We start from the raw sequence: 19,060 nt of genomic DNA on the forward strand, positions 1-19,060 counted from the left end.
CAGCTATATGGATGAGTATGGGATCTTTTGTTCGATCAAGATACTTCCTTTTTTTCCCATTTTTTATACTAATAAATGGTATGCACTTCGGGAGCTGTACGTTTTCAGTTCTGAGTTATGCCCCGTACACACGGTCGGATTTTCCGATGGAAAATGTCTGATCGGAGCGTGTTGTCGGAAATTCCGACCGTGTGTGGGCTCCATCGGACATTTTCCATCGGATTTTCCGACACACAAAGTTGGAGAGCAGGAGATAAAATTTTCCGACAAAAAAATCCGTTGGTCGGAAATTCCGATCGTGTGTACACAAATCCGACGGACAAAGTGCCACGCATGCTCAGAATAAATAAAGAGATGAAAGCTATTGGCCACTGCCCCGTTTATAGTCCCGACGTACGTGTTTTACGTCACCACATTTAGAACGATCGGATTTTCCGACAACTTTGTGTGACCGTGTGTATGCAAGACAAGTTTGAGCCAACATCCGTCGGAAAAAATCCTAGGATTTTGTTGTCGGAATGTCCGAACAAAGTCCGACCGTGTGTACGGGGCATTACGGTTATTTTAACATTGATTACCATGTCCGATACTACACTTATTGTGCAGTTGAGTTACAATATTTCAATGTATAACTTGTACCCGATTCTTGAGTATGCTCTACCAGTTATAACCATCTTATTTCACTTTATGCACAATAAAAATATATATTTTCTTTAAATCAGAAAAAAAGTTCATGTGCGTGTAAATGCAGGTGTCCCAATACTTTTGGGGATTTAGTGTACACTTTAAGAATTCCAGGTCTGAATATTTTTTTACATTGGTCCAGTTCTCCTGTGCCACCCCAGAAAACGATTTTGAAAGTTCCCTTTAACACACATGTTACTGTTATACTTACAGAAATAAAGACTCAAACGTGGAGCCAAAGCCATAGATGTTGAAGTAACATCCAAGGGGTAAACTCTTCAATAGAAGAACCAATGTCTCCTGGAGGGATGATAGGAAAAAAAAAAAAATAAATAAAAAACCCACACAGGGCTTCAGGTTTATAAAATACCATATAACCATGGGGCAGGCCATTAATACTCTAGTAGTAGATGAAAGTTGGGTGGAAATCCAGTCTATTTCAAGTCACTGCTATCTGGGACTATATTAAAAATGTACCCATCCCTTCAATCCTGGTGACAGCTGTTTTACCAGATGGCAAGGGATGGAAAATCTGCAACAGGAACACAGAAATAAGTTGACAGGGATTCTAGCCTTCTGTTACAAAAAAAAAAAAAAAGTTCCCCAAAGGCCCCTTTCACATTGAGCAGACTCCATTTTGATCGGGGGGGGGGGGGGGGGGGGGTCTGGCGCTCTGTCCATAGATCTGCTGAGCAGAGCGGGCATGTCCATTCAGGTTTCTGCAGAGTGGGCACCATGCTGCTCCATGGAAAGCCAAGAGCAAAAACGGACTTTGCTGGTCGTTTACACTGAGCTGCCTACATAAGGGGGGGGGGGGGGGTTGGGGCAGATCCTTTTTTTAGCAGGTCAAAGTTAGTCAAAGTCAATTCCATAGGAGGTGAATGGACCTTCCGATCAGGTGTGCCAGAAAAACAGACAGGCAGACCTGATCAGAACCATCATGTGAAAGTGGACCAGGAGCTCAAGGGTCCATCTCACTCATCCAGACTTTGTTGTGTATTGAGATACAGACCTGGAACCTCATGGTCTCATGCTTCTCCACACAGGTGGTCTTTAAGACAGGACTAAACTCCTACAAACCAGGGCAAGGAGGGGTCTTGCCATAATGTGGAAAAATGCACAAAGGCAAACCTACTTCCAAGTTTGTTGTCTTCCATCACTGAGAGCCCTTTCTCATTGCTCTATCCCCTACCACCATCTTCTCCACTTCTAGTCCATTGTCTTTACCTTTACTATTGGGCAGCTGCTGATAAATTTGTGCACATTTGCTAGATTTAAATCCGCCAGCACCATGACTACTGTAAGATATCAGGATTGTACACTACATCTGCGCAGCAGTTCTTATTGGACATGGTTAGTTGCCCATGAGTACCCCCCCCCCCGCAATGATTCCCAAGCACGTACTGCTTAGGCGCAGTACACTGACCTTAGCGCTCTGGATGCGCATTGGGGCGTTGGGCTCAGAGTTCATTGGACAGTCCATACTGCCAGACCGGTCCACGACAAATATGAATTCTCCACACTTGGACTGCTCCTGAGTCTCGGGAAAGCTGGGGTAGAAATTCAACATGGCGATGGGATACGCCATAAAAGAATCTTAACAGGAGAGAGAGTCAATCAAAAAACATCAGAAGTACTTTACTGCACAACCAAAGAGCAAACAAGAAATCATAAGGGAACCACCACCCAACTCTACTAAAATTGCATTTAATTTTTTTTTTTTTTTTTTTTTATTAAAGTCTGCATACACATTGGAGAGATTTTCCATCGTGTCCCGTCCTAGCAGGAAGTGGTTGGAAATCCCCCAATCAGAACATAGATGGGGAAAAAGAACCTTCTCCACTCTATATGAACAAAAATACATTTTCTGGTTGGAATTTGATTCAAAGTTCAATGAACGTCAATGCATTCCAGGTGCATAAAAAAACAAAGATGTTCATAGTCCTAGAGGTTTCTTCAGAAAGTAGTCACAGCCAGGAGTAGGAAAGCCTGTCCCCTGCCAGCATGCTCCAAAGAAAGACCCTTGCTCTGTGCATGGAAACAGTGCTCCGACATGCCTACTATCGAGTCAGAACAAGAGCTCCTCAACCAAAACCCATAGTCCCTGCTGAATGGAAAGCTCTGACGCTGCATAAGCAGGCGGTGTGTTGTACCTCTGCAGAGGGACCACAGCTTCCAAAGAGCAAGGGTTCTCTGCACCATGCTAACTAGAGAGGCTTTTATAGAAGGAAAGCCAAATAAGACTGCACACCTTTTGTTTGTTTTTATTTAAACTGATTGTTCAATTGGGCTTTATTGTAATGCATTTGTATGAGGGTGGAAGGGTTCCAATGGAAGATTGAATGATTGAGGATCAATATGCAACATTAGCACGCTATAAAACTCCGGTCCAAAACAGATCAACTGACCTTCTGCAGCATCTGGAAGACCAGACTCCAGAGTGACACTGGGCTTGTTCACTTCATTGTAGTAGGCCAGAATTTCTACATCTCGATCAAATTTATGGCCTTCAGCCAATGAGACCTATGGAGATATGGAAAGATGTTTTCACACAGGACAATCCACAAGGGAGTACTTTATGGATCTCTTGCCAACCATATATATATATATACACACACACACACACACACACACACACACACACCAACCAAAGTAGAGGCTCTTGCAGCAAAGAATCCCCAAGGAGCCACTGGATATAATGGGTTCTCCTACATATCCTGTGGCTACCTCTGGATCTAACAGGTCACAAACCTCTGACAATCAGGCCCCAGCCTCCAGGGTCTTTTTACCATTTAATGCAGTTTGCAAACTTGGAGGATTTAGGGGGTTGTAATATTCTCGTTTAATGGTAATAACGATATTTCAATAATTCATATTGATGAGGAAAGTGCCAAGAAAGTCCGTTCAGTTCTTGTGTAAGAACTCAAAAATGGATTTAATAAAATTAGCAAAATATTACAAGAATAGCAAAGTATAGAAGGTCATTAATAATGTATAATATTTTTAAGATGAAGATTGAATCAGATGTGTGTGTAGATGTAGCCGTTCGTGCTGTGTGTCAAAACTGTTACTGGCTTTTTTTTACTCCTAAATTCAGCCCCCACCTTCTCCTAAAAAGGTTTGTCTTATAATTCCACAGAAAATCATGGGCTTTTAATGTAACAGTTTCCCTCCCACCTCACTCGCAAGGGTGGGGGTTATTCAGTCACTAAGCTTTGACATTCTTGAAGTGTGGGCAAAAACACTGTGTAAATCTATTTTAACATACAATACACGTTTCCTTTAACTTCTAAAATCAAATACTACATATCAGTATATTATTAAAAAAAAAAACCACAATGTTCTTATTAATATCTTAAATCAAGAAATATTGTAATATAAAGGCCTTCTCTTAACACATTGAACTTTTACATCATAAAGTATGTGAATCCTTCCTTCGGAAGGGACAGACAGACAGACAGAGACAGACAGAGACAGACAGAGACAGACAGAGACAGACAGAGACAGACAGAGACAGACAGAGACAGACAGAGACAGACAGAGACAGACAGAGACAGACAGAGACAGACAGAGACAGACAGACAGAGACAGACAGACAGAGACAGACAGACAGAGACAGACAGACAGACAGACAGACAGACAGACAGAGACAGACAGACAGACAGACAGACAGACAGACAGACAGACAGACAGACAGACAGACAGACAGACAGACAGACAGACAGACCACTTGTTGGGTTGGTGCAGCATGGTGTAGCAGAAGTAAGAGGCCCAGCGTGCAGTAACCGACGTATTGAAGAACTCACAAACAGTACAAAATAGCCTGGAGGGGGAGCTCCCCTGACTGGGAGCTTTCAGTCAATGCAGAGAGTCAGCAGCAGTAGGCCCGAAATGAAGACCGCACTTACCAAGGGAGGTGGAATGCAGCCTGGCCAGTCCAACCCAAGAGGGAGCTTGCAGTGGTGCAGACGTAGGCCCTACTTGTTCCTACTCCCAACTGCTAGTACTGTCCCTAAGAGGAGGGTGTGCACTCTACACTAGCCACTTCACAAAATGTGTGCCAAAACCCAGGGGCAGGGACCTAAATATATTCTGCGTGATGCAAGATGGCCACCAGGGTCACCTGGATGCAGCATAGCCAACTGGAACACTGCTCCAGAGAACCAAAGAAACAGTTTCCCTTGGCTTCCCCTCCAGCTGCAATCCCGCTCTGGATGAGCACCACCTATAGTGGGGGGGGGGGGGGGGGGGAAGGGAGATGCACCTGCCTACACTAAAAATAGATGTTGGACAGAACAGCCAGATAACTCTGATCCTTTGAGAGCAATCACAGTATTTCCTTGCTGCTGAATCTGACTTTTGGCCCTTTGGAAGCAGAAAACAAAATTGCTGAGCCTTTGGGCAAAAAATCCTTAAAATTTTCAGGCATCAGCTCTTTTGAGACCCTCTTTAAACAAGACCACATCTTTGGCCTAGCTCCTTTCAGTTTTCCACTCCCACTCTTAGTGCCCAGGGTTCTCAGCACATGGTTAATGCTGGGATCAGTCCCAGACAACAATTCTCCACACAGGCCCCCTTTCAGTGAGAAGTGCCAAGAGAGATAGTTCTGCAAAAGGTGTTCCCAAACATTTTCTCCCTTGACAAGGGGTCTCCAAGCTTTTCAAACACATGTTACAACTGTTGGCAGGTCAAAAAAAAAAAAAAAAAAAAAAAAAAAATTGTAAATAAGAGTACATCCTAACATCAGAATCCCGATTACATCATGTTCCCCATCAGAGTCCCCATTAGTGTGCCCCAATCAAACTTCCCCTACCGTCAAAGTCCCCATCAGAGTTCTCCCCCCCTTACATTAGTGCCCCCAGCAAAGTAATCTGTACCACAGTAAGACTTACAGCCTGGTTGTAGCAGAAGTGCAGATGCCAGGAGGCAGAACAGGTTTGAAAGGGTGGAGATTATGTCCTCCTGTGAATGTTGGCCATTAGTTTCTAGGGCACTGGAAAAAGCAGAGACCATAGGCAGCTTCATACATTAAGGATACACCACTGGCCCTAGCTGAGGGCCAGATAAAAACCTTGTAGCAGGCTAGATGTGGCCCACAGGCAGTAGTGGAGACCATGCCTCAACACCATCAGGAATTGATCGATAAAGGTTCATGACAGCTTCAGGTTAGGATACAGAGACACTAGGGTAAACAGCTCCCTTCTAAGTGAAGGCACCTTCATAATGTTGAGGTCACCTGAACTTGGTCTCGCCTGGTCATTAGCAAGTGCATACACCGGAGAGTCCAGAGGAAGGAGAAGCAAAAGAGCAAAAGGCCACGTGCAAGTCAGCCCTGCCCACAAAAATACAACTGCACAGGATAGGGGTGCTACAATGTAAAAACTTAAACAAGGAATATAATAAGTGAACATCAGAAAGGACTTGTTCCCTCACCTTGGCCTCTGTCTTGTCGTCATTGGTGTACTGGATTGGAGTGATGTTACATGGACTCTCGATCTTGTTAATGCCGTAGGCAGATTGGAATTGGGCCTTCAGACTCAGTGTGTATGGAAGATCACTTATTGGCACATTGGGTAGGGTGGCTGAAATGCTCTCCTTTTCACCTTAGGAAGAAATGTAATGAACACAATAAGTAGGAATTGGTATGTCCCAACTAATCATTTATATATCGTCAATTAGGAGACCTTAGCTTTTCTGACCAGAGACTTTTAATGGACCAAACTGTTACGATATCCCCTTACTGACACCACTGCATAGCTACACCAGGAGCACATGCGAAGAGGTGGGTGGCGAGTGCCTTGTGGTTTTCTTCATTGGATTATGACCGGCACAAAAGGCCCCCATACATGGGAAAGGATAGGACCACAAAGGGTAGAAAATACAACTCAACATTAGCCATTCCATTGAGAAGTGGTTAGATGTGCCGTACTGGGCTCCAACCGGAATCTTGAAGCGGGGGTCCACCTATCTTTTTTTTTAGTTAATTCACAAACTTTTCTTCTCAGCATTACATACTCACATATTGTGTGTAATATGTCCGCCTGTGTCAGATTTCGTTGGAAAGAATAACTTATATTATTCACTGCAGGAGGTTTCCATCTTCATTGTGGGCATTTGAAGCCCACAAGCATTTATTTCCTGGATACGGTGAATGCCGTGCTCCCAGCATTCACCGCTCATTCCCGCACATGCTCAGTGGCATCCTGGGAAGCCTGAGACTAGCTCCCAGGAGTCTGGGAGAGGCTAGAAATACGCCTACTCCCACGGGAGGAGAACCAGGAAGTGCAAAGAAGAATAGAAAAATAAAAAAGGTAATTACGGCGATTTAAATTTTTTTTGAAATGGCATGTCAGCATCTAGGCAAGGAAGAGAATACATACAGATATTGTTCAAAATTTGGGTGGAACCCCGCTTTAAATCACATTGTGTTTGCCTTATGCATTTCTCCCTGGATTTGTATATCCTCTGGGGCATCTGGTCTCCTACAATGAATATGTTGGTAGGTTAGTTGCCCCTAGTTAGTTTGTAGATTTGTGCAGTAGGCTCACACTGATCTGAATCGTTTTAAAAACACACATATATTGTAACATTTTAGGAGCCAACATACAGGTGTGCCTCAGGTCTCTTCAGAGGGCATTGAGCCATTCACCAGATGAGCTTACACTCTGTCTCTCCCCCCCCCCCCCAATCACACTATTACACATAGCTCTGACAAATACTGCAGTGCTGTACAGAGAACACTGAACCAGTCATATCAGTCTCTCTACCAGAAGAGCTTACACTCCAACATCCCCCCACATCAGTCTCAGCTATGGAAGACTATTACATTCTAAAAATTCCAACCAGTGTAACGTGAATAAAAGCCATTCTGGCTCCATGTTTAGCAGTCCTTGAATGAACTTAGCATTGGGGGTTTAGCATGATAAGGGTATCACAATACCAATGATCCCAAAGCAAATAATATCAGCAAATACATTGCAACATTAAAAGACTCCAGGGAGTGTTCGGTCTTCGTACCAAGCAAATGTACCCAACCCAAAGCTCCAGACAAATTCACTAAACAAACAGATGATACATACACCAAAGAACCATTCCATCTGAAAAAGGGTTTCCATTTGTCTATTCAGGCCTGAGATTTACACAGCTCTGTCACAGCAGCATGTCTGACGACACGGTAGATGACCCGATTTTTTTTTTTTTTTTTTTTTTCAGCTGCAGTTCAGTAACCCTTCTAGATCTTATCCCTCCCCAGCCTGTGACTGAATAGTGAAATGAAAAGCAGCAGACTGAGCTCATCTCTCTCCTACCAGCATGTCCATGGTCAGCCCATTCGCACTTCATGACAGCCGATTGGCACTGTGTGCTGCTTCCATTTCAGTCTGAGCCCTACTGTACCGAGATCGGCAGGGGTTGATGTCAAATCAGATTCAGGCAATTACACCAGCCCCGACGTCCCTTTACCAAGGGCTTAATGTTGGGGGCTGGGAGAGATCAGCCGATCATTAGACCACCGATTGGCTGACACTGGGGTCACATGAGAGAAAGTTGTATTTGACAGTCACTGCTGGGAGTGCGCTCTCACATAAAGCTCTGCTGCCCATGGATGCACATGTCCAGTGTGTAGGCATTAATGCCCACCCTCTTTGCTGCCGCCCATGTGTTATGTGGACAGTAAGAGGTTTGAACACACATTTAATGATGTATTAAAGCGGTTGTAAACTGCTGGGTGCTTGCTTTTATTTATTTTTTCAGACCTGCAAAGAAAAGGTATAATGTGCATCGGATACTAGCTCATTGTGAAACTTACCTGAAAACTAAGCATTCCAGAAATGCGATCACATCACTGGAGGCCGCATCCATCTTCCTCGTCTTCCTTCCAGGCCCGCAGACCCCGGCTGTGTGACTGGCCGTTGCCGTGATGACGTCACTCCTTCACATGCGCAGGGGAGCCGTCATTTATGGCACAGGATTCTGAAGGAATGGCCCAGGTGGCCGTTGCGTCAGAGAGCATGCGCCAATGAGGTCATTGGCTGCATATATAATAAATATCTCCTGAACGGTGCAAGTTTAGGAGAGATTTACAGTACCAATAGGCAAGCCTTAATATAGGCACAACTACAAGCTTGAGGTTTTCAACCACTTTAATGAAAGGTGAATTTGATATGTGGGTCTGAAGCTCAACTTGAATGCCACTGCACAAAATAAATTCACTGGCCTTTGGGCAGTTTTCAGTCCATATTCCTCTCCGTTCATAAATTGCTTATACTTGCTGTGCACTGAAACAAAAGTTCTTACCTTACAGAGGTTGGACAAAAATTATGGAAATGCCAGGTAAAAGAATGAAATAGTTACCAAACATGGTGTTGGACCACCTTTGGCATCCAAGATGGCCTAAAATCTCCCGGGAATGGACAAATCTAACTCTTGGATGGTGGCTAATGGAATCCAATACCACATGCAAAAGTAATTTCAGTTCTCGCTGAGATGCTGGAGGCAGAAAATGAACCTGAACCCTGTTCTCGAAATGGGCTACAATGGCTCTGATATTGAGGTCTGGTGACTGTGGCTCCCAGAGAAGGTGCGAGACTTCATACACATGCACAAACCACGATTTGACAAAACCAGCTATTTAAATATGAGTATCATCTTGGTAAATGGCTCTGCCTTCAGGAAACAATGTCTGGACCATGAGGTGCACATGGTTGGACAAAATCTGTAGCGGCAGCAAGACAATGTGAGGAAAGGGGGGGGTAGCTTGTTTTAAGAGGTCCCCCTTTTCCATCATGGGATGGTGGCGGTAGGAGTTGAAGGCCCCCCACATCGATTAATTTCAATAGGGGAATTTTGTGATAGTTCAAAAAAGGTCAGCTGATTGGGAATGTTCTGGAAGTTCGGGGGGGGGGGTCCTTGAGCATAAGTAATTTAAGATCACCCGACCCCCCAAAACATTATAGAAATTTCCAGGACCCTTATTTAAGCAGGAGGTGGATGTATGCAAGTTGATAGAGGGATATTTGTAGAGCATCCCCACCGATTTTGACAAATTTGGTTTACAGTTTTAAGTATTTATTGATAAAAAAGAAAAAAAAAAAAAGTTATGGCGAATTGTTAATTGTTTATATTTGTGAAAACCAACAAACAAGGCCGTGGATGTTCTTAATCCGGTTTTGGTGCGTCTAGTGTTTTGTACGTTTGGAGTTTATGCTGCCCATCATCCCATGTTCCGTCACGTCCGCTTTCAATGCAAAACATGTCGTCACTTTCACATATGAAAATCATGTACAGTTTCCATATTTTTGCCCAACCCGTAAGTCTGAACAAAGTATATCCACTTAGAAGTGTTGCAAGTCAATAATTCCAGACTTTACTGGATGTATTCTGAACCATAATTACCCAATAAGAAATACTAGACTTCTCTCACCTTTAAACTTCACAGAAATATGCTCCTACCTTTTGGGGTATATCGGGGGTTGAGCACAGCGGGTAAAACAAAACGCACAGCTCCATCTGCCTCCACTGACAACTCCCGCACGTAATTCATGGTGACCTCGGCCTCCTGACCAGGAGGAAGATTCCCAACGCTGATACTGAATATGTCCCCGGAACTCTCATCTTCCTCCAGAAGGAAGGCCTGTTGACCCTGGCTGATGGCTTCATCGTAGGTTTCTTTAGCCTGAAAGAGCAATAAGAAGAATGGCAAAGGTTAAAAATGAATGCAAGCCTCGTGGATTGTGCTCATTAACCCTTCTACATTGTAAAAACCATAAAAGTCCTGGAATTTATTCCATTCTTAACCACTTGCCTACTGGACACTTCACGCCCCCCTCCTGACCAGGCCAACATTTTCAGCCTTCAGCATGGTCACACTTGACAATTGCCTGGTCATGCAACATTGTACCAATACGACCCAAACCTCCCCTGTCCAGAGGTTTAACTAATAAGAGGTCTTGGACATGTAATCCTGAAAATTATTCAAATTATATCTGTGGTGCCTACAGTGCTGCCTTTTCTCTGGACCACAACTGCTGAAATTTGTGAGGGGTACAGTAGAGACCAGGATCATTTTAAATGCAAGTATTCTGAGTCAGTTTAATAAATTGGTGGGAATTAAATGCAAGACCCATTAGGTACCGAACCCTACTGCCATACATTGGCCTGTATGCAAATGTTAACTTTTGCAATGAAAGTCAAAAGCTGTTCTGCCTCTTCATGCCTTCAGGAGCATCCTACTGATCAGAGGCAGACCAAGTTTATGGACAAAAACTGCAGGAAGGAAGGGACAGGTCAAGATCTGCAAACCTGCAACATTTAGGATTGCATAAAAAAAAAGACAGATGGCTGAAGGTTAGGAGGTTGTTCGGCACTGTAGTGATGTTTCCTGGATAGCAGTTTTACACCCCCAGCAGTGTGTCCAGTACCTGCTTCTTCTCCTGGAGGTCGGCTACAATCTTCTTCCCCTCTATTGTGGCCTCAAAGCTGTAGACTGCGGAGTCTTCATCCATGGGGAACACAAAGATGGCTTCCACCGCCTTCTCCTCCTTGTTCTTATACTTGAGAGTCGCCGATACATCCGCCACAAAGCCTTTCACCTGGACATCAACCCAGATCCCCTGTAGAGGAACTGGACACAGAAGCACAGGCATTTACTTCAATTATACAGTGCTACCACCAAATCTTGACAGCATAGCATCACCCAGTCTGTAGTTGTAGCACTTGCAAGATTTTAACGTTTTAGAGAAAAAAAAACCCCATTGATAGTTCAAATGGTGGAGGTGCCTCCGCTATTCGAACCACCACTATTTCTTTTTACTCTTCTTCCCCCCCCCTGTACATCACCCCCTAGAATCCTATATGGGGACCTAGGACTCAGACCCCTGAGGCATTGGGGGACTAACTCTATCCCATGTGGAGATGGGTGTATGTCAAGAATACCCCTATGCAAGGTTGCGTGTTGGTACACAACCTTGCCAAAATGCAAGTTACCATGTTTACTTCTTATATCTAAACCAGCACCCTTATAAAAGGTTATATACATACTGCACTAGGGCTCTCCTGCATCTCCTCTTATTTATAAGGTGGACACCCCACATTGTTCTTTGGACCCCCCCCCCCCACTTTGCCCCTTCACTTCCATAAGGGGAATCCACCCAAGAATTGTAGACATCCCTTGGATTACAAACATTCTCCCAAGAGAGCTATATCTAGAGCATAGGGCCTCACCACCGGCAAACATTATACTGGTCCCAATGGCCTGTGGTGTAGATAGGGACTAGCAGTACAAGATAGGCCACATTGCTATTAGCATTCACCTTTATTGTGCCAATATTAACGCTACTGCGTCTAACAATAGCGGTAGTTGTACAGTTGTAAAGTTGGACCTGTTTATCAGCAGTCTATGCATCTGAAGAAAGGGCATAATTAATAAAGCCTAATGCCGCGTACACACAGTCGGACTTTGCGGCAGACTTTGACAGACTTTCTGAATGAACGGACTTGCCTACACACAATCCACCAAAGTCCGTCGAATTCGTACGTGATGACGTACAACCGGACTAAAACAAGGAAGTTCATAGCCAGTAGCTGCCCTAGCGTGGCTTTTTGTCCGTTGAACTAGCATACAGACGAGTGGACTTTTCGACCTGACTCAAGTTCGACGGATAGATTTAAAACATGTTTCAAATCTAAGTCCGTCCAACTTTTGAGAAAACAAAGTCCGCTGGAGCCCCCACACACACACACACGATTGAATTGTCCGACTAAATCCCGTCCGTCGGGCAAAGTCTGCCGCAAAAGTCCGCTCGTGTGTACGCGGCATAAGTGTTCAGAAAAAAAGGGGGATGGAGAGCTGAATTTCTACTCAGCAGAGCCAAGTGAAGAGAGCTGATTGGAGGGAAGGTGACACACCCCCCTCCACACAGCAACAGAGCTGAGACTGTCAATCTGCTGGAGCTCCCTCCCCTGTCACCATTTTTCTCTTGTTGTCAGGAAAACTCTGAAGTGACTCATGCTGATAACAGAAGAACTAGACAGCAAACAGAAATGACACTTAGTGCTCTGGATTGAGACAAGTACAAGCTATAGAGGGATATGCTTTGTGTATATTTCATGTCTGATGTTTACAACCACTTTAAAGGGAAGGTCACCATTGGGAAGCCCTGGAAAACCCAGCTTCTCCTCTGAGTTAGTGCTACACACGTGGCAGAAGTAAGGGTAAATCTCGCTAATCTTTTAGCACTAGCAAAAAAAAAAAAAAAAAAAAAAAAAAAGTTGAACATTCACTTCCTTTACATAAAGATTTCTTATGGTGACATTCAGTACCATGGTCCTTCATCTTGGAAGCACATTATAGAGAACAAACTAATCCGGAGGTTCCCAAAAAGGGGCAAGTCCCTCCTAAAAGGAAAGATAAGGTCCTCCTTTGCCTACATAATTTACACCACGCCCAACCTCGCATTATCTCCCCTATAGACCTTTTGTAGCAGGTCATGATGGACTTCTGTGGAGAATTTCTCCTGAAGGAGAAGTTGGGAATAAAAGGAAAGACAAAAAAGGACTTACTAGGCAGCTTCTGGTTTGTTAGAAGTCCGCAGCATTGCGAGCACGGCAAGCTCTCAGACATCTGCAATGGAAAAATAAACACATTTCTTACACGGCATTACTTCAAAGACCTATTAACCACCAGGCCTATTTTTTTTTTTTTTTACACTTGGTGTTTACAAGTTTAGCTCAGGTTCACACTGACATGCGGGAATAAAGTCATGCGTGTTCAGCTGAACTCGCACAATCTCACATGTCAGTCCTGACTTCGGTGGCGATTTCAGAGACATCTGTGCAGGTTTCTGCACAGAGATCAATGAAAATCGCACCTCAAGTCTCCAAAAGTAGTACAGAAACTACTTTTGGGAATCGGTGCGGTGGCGCAAATGCGGCTTTGCACCGATTCGGACACTGCCATTGCCACCAATTTGGCATTCGATTTGACATGTCAAATCATATCAACGTGAACCAGGGCTTAAAGCAGGTTTTGGGCTAGAAAGTTACTTCAAACACCCAAACATACATTTTTTTTCTCCAGGCACCCTAGAACAGTGGTCCTCAACCCCTGTCCTCAACCCCTGTCCTCAGGGCCCACTAACAGGCCAGGTTTGCAAGATAACTGAAATACATCACAGGTGATATCATTTGCTGCTCATTGATTGCAGTATTCTAGTCTGCATCTCCCCCAAGGTAATACATAAAACCTGGCCTGTTAGTGGGCCCTGAGGACAGGAGTTGATGACCACTGCTCTAGAGAATAAAATGGTGGTCGTTGCAATACTATGTCACACCATTTTTGCGCAGCGGTCTTACAAATGCTTTTTTTTTTTGGGTTAAAAAAAAAAAAACAAAAAAAAAAAATTACACACAAGTGTAGCACTGGTATTTTTAATACAGACGCTATAAGTAAAAATTTAGTTGTCTGAAGCTGTAGTTTAGCTCAGACTGCAGTTATTGTAAATTCTGGTTCTGCGGTTTTCCCCTTGGCCTAGGGATGGCTCCCTATTTCGGCCAAGGCTGAAAATTGCAACAAGCTGGGTGTATTGAGTGCCTACTTGCCCGGAAACAGTCAGTGGGTGTGGTCTGCCTGCTGTGCATTCTGGGAGAGGGTACTTAAGGGGAAGACCTCGTGACAGAAGAGCTCTGACCTGATGGCCCTCCTGGCCTAAGGTATGTCACTGCCGTCAAGTTTGTGTCAGGGCCGGCTGGCCCGAGGCATTGTTACTGAAGGTAGGCCCAAAAGTCTTGGGGCCTACCAATCCAGGGGTAGTCCTGTGCTGTCTTGCCTGTGGGAAGAAGCTGAGCGACTGGAGAATCCAGGGGAGGACTTTTCAGGAGAGGACTGTGCAATAAGGCCAGTGCCTCTAGAAGAGCCTGGAGGATGTATCCTGGGTCACCTACCACGCAGTACCGTAAGTTCAGGAAAAAGGGAACCAGTACTATGATCAAGCCTTTGATATTGCAACAAGTTGCTAATTACCCAATCCTGTGGCAGAGGATTGTGTAACAGTTATACCACATCTTAAAGTCTGTGGCAGAGACTATGACCGAGCATCGCACTGGCTGCTAGGTCAGCGAGAGGCCTGTCCGGTGGTTGCTAAATCCAGTTGTGGAGCTGTTGCTCTCTGGATCAAAGAGAGAGTGTTCCTGATCTGCAATTTTTTAGCACTGATCGCTGTAAAAATGACAATGGTCCCAAAAACGTGTCAAAATTGTCCGATGTGTCCGCCATGTCGCTGTCACGATAAAAATCGCAGATCACCGCTATTAGTAAAAAAAAAAAAAATAAATAAATAAATAAAAATGCCATAAAACTAACCCCTATTTTGTAGACGCTATAACGTTTGCGCAAACCAATAAACGCTTATTGTGACTTCTTTTTCCAAAAATATGTAGGAGAATACATATCGGTCTAAACTGAGGAAAAACATTTTTATAGCAAAAAGTAATAATGCGTTTTTTTCAAAATTGTCGCTCTATTTTTGTTTATAGCGCAAAAAATAAAAACCGCAGAGGTGATCAAATACCACCAAAGGAAAGCTCTATTTGTGGGGAAAAAAAAAAAAATTATTAAAGCGGAGTTCCACCCAAAAATGGAACTTCCGCTTTAAGGGAGGTGACCCCTGACATGTCACATTTGACTTTTTTTTGGGGGGGGGGGGGGGGGGGGAACGGGACACCGATACCCTCTTTTTAGAAGGTCCCAGCTCCCACTTCCTCCCGTCGCACCGGAAGGGAGATCACCTCTCCCCCCCCCCCTCCCTCTCGGCAATCATCTGGGACACGTCACAGGTGATTGCCCGGCCAGTCACGGTGCGGCTCGCGCATGCCCGACTGTGAAGCCACAGCCAGGAACCCACAGTTACAATTCCGGCACGGCAGAGAGGAGGGGGAGACGAGCAGGGCTTCATAACCCCACATCGCTGGACCCTGGGACAGGTAAGTGTACGATTATAAAAAAAAAAAAAAAAAAAAGTTAGTATTTGTAGCTGCTGACTTTAAATTTTTCTCTTTTTTTTTTTTAGTTAACAGAACTCCGCTTTAAAGTGTATCCCCCCCCCCCCCCACACACCCACAAAATTGCATTTGAAAAACCTCTACGCAAATACCGTGTAATTGCAACACCCACCAGTTTATTCTCTATGGCGTAGAGATAGAGATAAATAGATATATATACACACACACACCATTTATTACTTTGTACTGAACACACAAAAAAAAAAAAAAATAGAATCAATTTAGGCCAATATGGATGCTGCTACATATTTTTGGAAAAAAGAAAAAAAAAACCCATCACAATAAGCGTATACTGATTGGTTTGCGCAAAAGTAGGGGATAGATTTATGGCATTTTTAATTATTTTTTTTAATAGTGATGGCAGCAATTTTTAGCGGGACTCCAACATTGCAGCAGTCAAAGCGGACACCTGACATTGACACTTTTTTTTGGGGGGGGGGGACAAATTACAGTGCTAAAAATACACACTGTCACTGTACTAATGACACTGGGCAGAGAAGGGGATAACATCAGGGCTGATCTAAGGGTTAAGTGCGTGTATGTGTATGGCCTGACTGTATGCTTAGCAGGAACAAGATCTCGCTGTTCTTACCTGAGGGCGAGCTACCTTGTTTAGATCAGCAGACCGCCGTGTCTCTGTGGGACCGATCACGGCGTGGCCGGCGGACATCACATCTGCCAGACCTGTTGACTGGCTCCCACCCTGGCCACACACACACACACTGACTTTTGCACAGAATGATGTACGGGTACGTCATTTCGTGCAGTAGAGCTGGCCTGTCCCCATTTGCTTAACCACTTGCCGACCGGCCGCAGTACATGTACAGCGGCGGGTCAGCAAGTGGGGACTTGTCGCAAACACATCCCAACTACATGCAATGAATGGGGCTGTGGAGCGTTGGTTAAAGCAGAGATCAGATCACCTCCACCTGCATGACTCCCAACTTTTCTTTAGATGGGAATGAGGGACACCATAGGTGTGCGCAGCTCAAATACATATGTTTATGTACTGATGGTGTCAGTAGGGCAGTGTCAGTAGTTGTATTTTTATTCTTTTAAAATTATGTTATAACTTTTTTTTTTGGATGAAATATCAGTGATCTAAACAGGGGGGGGGGGGGGGGGGGGAATATGCACCACGCAAGGCGATAACACCTCGCACACGCCTATGCGGGACACCTATCAGCAAAAGTATGCAAGCATAGGACACACCCCTTGCCAGGAAAAAAAAAAAAAGTGTGTGTGTGTGTGTGTGTGTGTGTGTGTGTGTGTGTGTGTGTGTGTGTGTGTGTGTGTGTGTTTTGTTTTTTTTTAAGGGCCCTTTCACATGGGGCAGATCAGTGATGATCCGCCCCGTGAACATCCGCTTGCTCAGCAGGGATCGCTCCGCCGATCCCCGCTGAGCAGGAAAAATGACAGATCCACAGTGTGCAGCGACGGACCTGTCAGAGCGCCACTCTATCCTATGGGGGGGGATTGGATGATGACGGACCGTGGAGTGCGTCGTCACCCGATCCGATCACGGATGGAAAAGTAGGTTTTTCCTCTGTTACACTTTTTCGGATCGGAGCGGGTCGGATGTCAGCGGACGTGTCACCGCCGACATCCGACGCTCCATAGATAAAAAGTGCTTTTTATATACATCTATACAGAGCAGACCAAAATAGGGACAAATGAGGAGGAATGAGGGACATTGCTCCAAATCAGGGACAGTTGGGGAGGTATGTGCAGCCTGTCAAAGCACCTCTGAAAAGTGCACCAAACAAATCACTTTTCAGGAGGTGCTGATCCTCCTCACTCCTGGATGTGATTGAGTAAAACCTGTGACCTCCATGCACGTTCCCTATATGTTATGTGCAGCAGCTGCTGTAATCCTAGACTTAGAATCCCCCCCCGGGCCGCGCCCTGGACGTACCTTGTGCAGGACAGATGGCGGTCAGGCGGTGTCCCCTGCAGGCGATGGCTGGTCTCTGGGATGTCTGCTGTGTACAGGAAGAGAAGAGGAGACAACAGAGACTGCAGGAGATCTTATAGATCACTGGGTGTGTCCGGCATGCAGCAATCATACACAGCTTGGCTTAAAGGGACACACCATCTTTCTATGATGTGTATGGGTGGGGGGAAGGTCAGTGCCGGAGTGTTCACATCTGCAACCTTACCCAGTGCAGTCCCAACACAAGAACAAGGCAATGACGTCCTATGACTTCAGCTCACAAAACAGAACAAAAGAACAAAAAAAAAACAAGGGTGTGTTGCATGGCCGTGCATCACACAGCATGTTCTGATTTCTGATGTACTATAACATTCTGGGGGGTTATTTACTAAAACTGGAGAGTGCAAAATCTGGTGCAGCTCCGCATAGAAACCAATCAGCTTCCAGGTTTTATTTCCAAAGCTTCATTGCACAAGCTGAAGCTGGAAGCTGATTGGCTGCCATGCACAGCTGCACCACATTCTGAGTGCTTCACATTCTTGTAAATCTACCCCCCCCCCCCCCCCCATGGCCTTTTTTTTTTAATGACAATTTTTTTTTTTCTTTGCATTTCAGTGTAAATATGAGATCTCAGGTCTTTTTGACCCCAGATCTGATATTTAAGAGGTCCTGTCATGCTTTTTTTTCTATTACAAGGGATGTTTACATTCCTTGTAATAGGAATAAAAGTGACAACATTTTTTTTTTTTAAAGAACAGTGTAAAAATAAAAAATAAAGGTAAAATAAATAAGAAAAAAAAAAAAAAAATCTTTTAAATGCGCCCCATCCTGCCGAGCTCGCGCGCAGAAGCGAACGCATACGCGAGTAGCGCCCACATATGAAAACGGTGGTCAAGCCACACATGTGAGGTATCGCCGCGATCGGCAGAGCGAGAGCAATAATTCCAGCCCTAGACCTCCTCTGTAACTCAAAACATGCAACCTGTAGAATTTTTTTAAACATCGCCTATGGAGATTTTTAAGGGTAAAAGTTTGTCGCCATTCCACGAGCGGGCGCAATTTTGAAGGGTGACATGTTGGGTATCAATTTACTCAGCGTAACATTATCTTTCACAATATAAAAAAAATGGGCTAACTTTACTGTTGTCTTATTTTTTAATTCTAAATGTGTATTTTTTTTTTAAAAAGTGCGCTTGTAAAACCGCTGCGCAAATACGGTGTGACAGAAAGCATTGCAACAACCGCCATTTTATTCTCTAGGGTGTTAGCAAAAAAAAAAAAAAAAAACGTATAATGTTTGGGGGTTCTAAATAATTTTCTAGCAAAAAAAACAGTTTTTAACTTGTAAACAACAATTCTCAAAAAGAGGCTCGGTCCTTAAACCTACAA

At 44.4% G+C, this 19,060-nt stretch overlaps 1 protein-coding gene across 1 annotated transcript in view; it reads right to left on the reverse strand.

The window, feature by feature from the left end:
* The window catches only part of LOC141121706 (von Willebrand factor A domain-containing protein 5A-like), a 43,105-nt gene extending 25,256 nt beyond the window's left edge, over positions 1–17,849 (reverse strand). The window contains exons 1-8 of the mRNA XM_073611422.1: positions 17,654–17,849; positions 13,243–13,303; positions 11,103–11,305; positions 10,135–10,357; positions 6,118–6,287; positions 3,093–3,207; positions 2,111–2,280; positions 896–984 (exon numbers count right to left, since the gene is read on the reverse strand). Coding sequence (XP_073467523.1) covers positions 896–984; positions 2,111–2,280; positions 3,093–3,207; positions 6,118–6,287; positions 10,135–10,357; positions 11,103–11,305; positions 13,243–13,303 — 1,031 coding nt within the window. The 5' untranslated portion in view covers positions 17,654–17,849. The remainder of the gene's footprint in view (positions 1–895; positions 985–2,110; positions 2,281–3,092; positions 3,208–6,117; positions 6,288–10,134; positions 10,358–11,102; positions 11,306–13,242; positions 13,304–17,653) is intronic.
* Between the last annotated feature and the right edge of the window lie 1,211 nt (positions 17,850–19,060).

This window comes from Aquarana catesbeiana, linkage group LG01 (assembly GCF_042186555.1).
Source record: "Aquarana catesbeiana isolate 2022-GZ linkage group LG01, ASM4218655v1, whole genome shotgun sequence".
NCBI classification, from domain to species: Eukaryota; Metazoa; Chordata; class Amphibia; order Anura; family Ranidae; genus Aquarana; species Aquarana catesbeiana.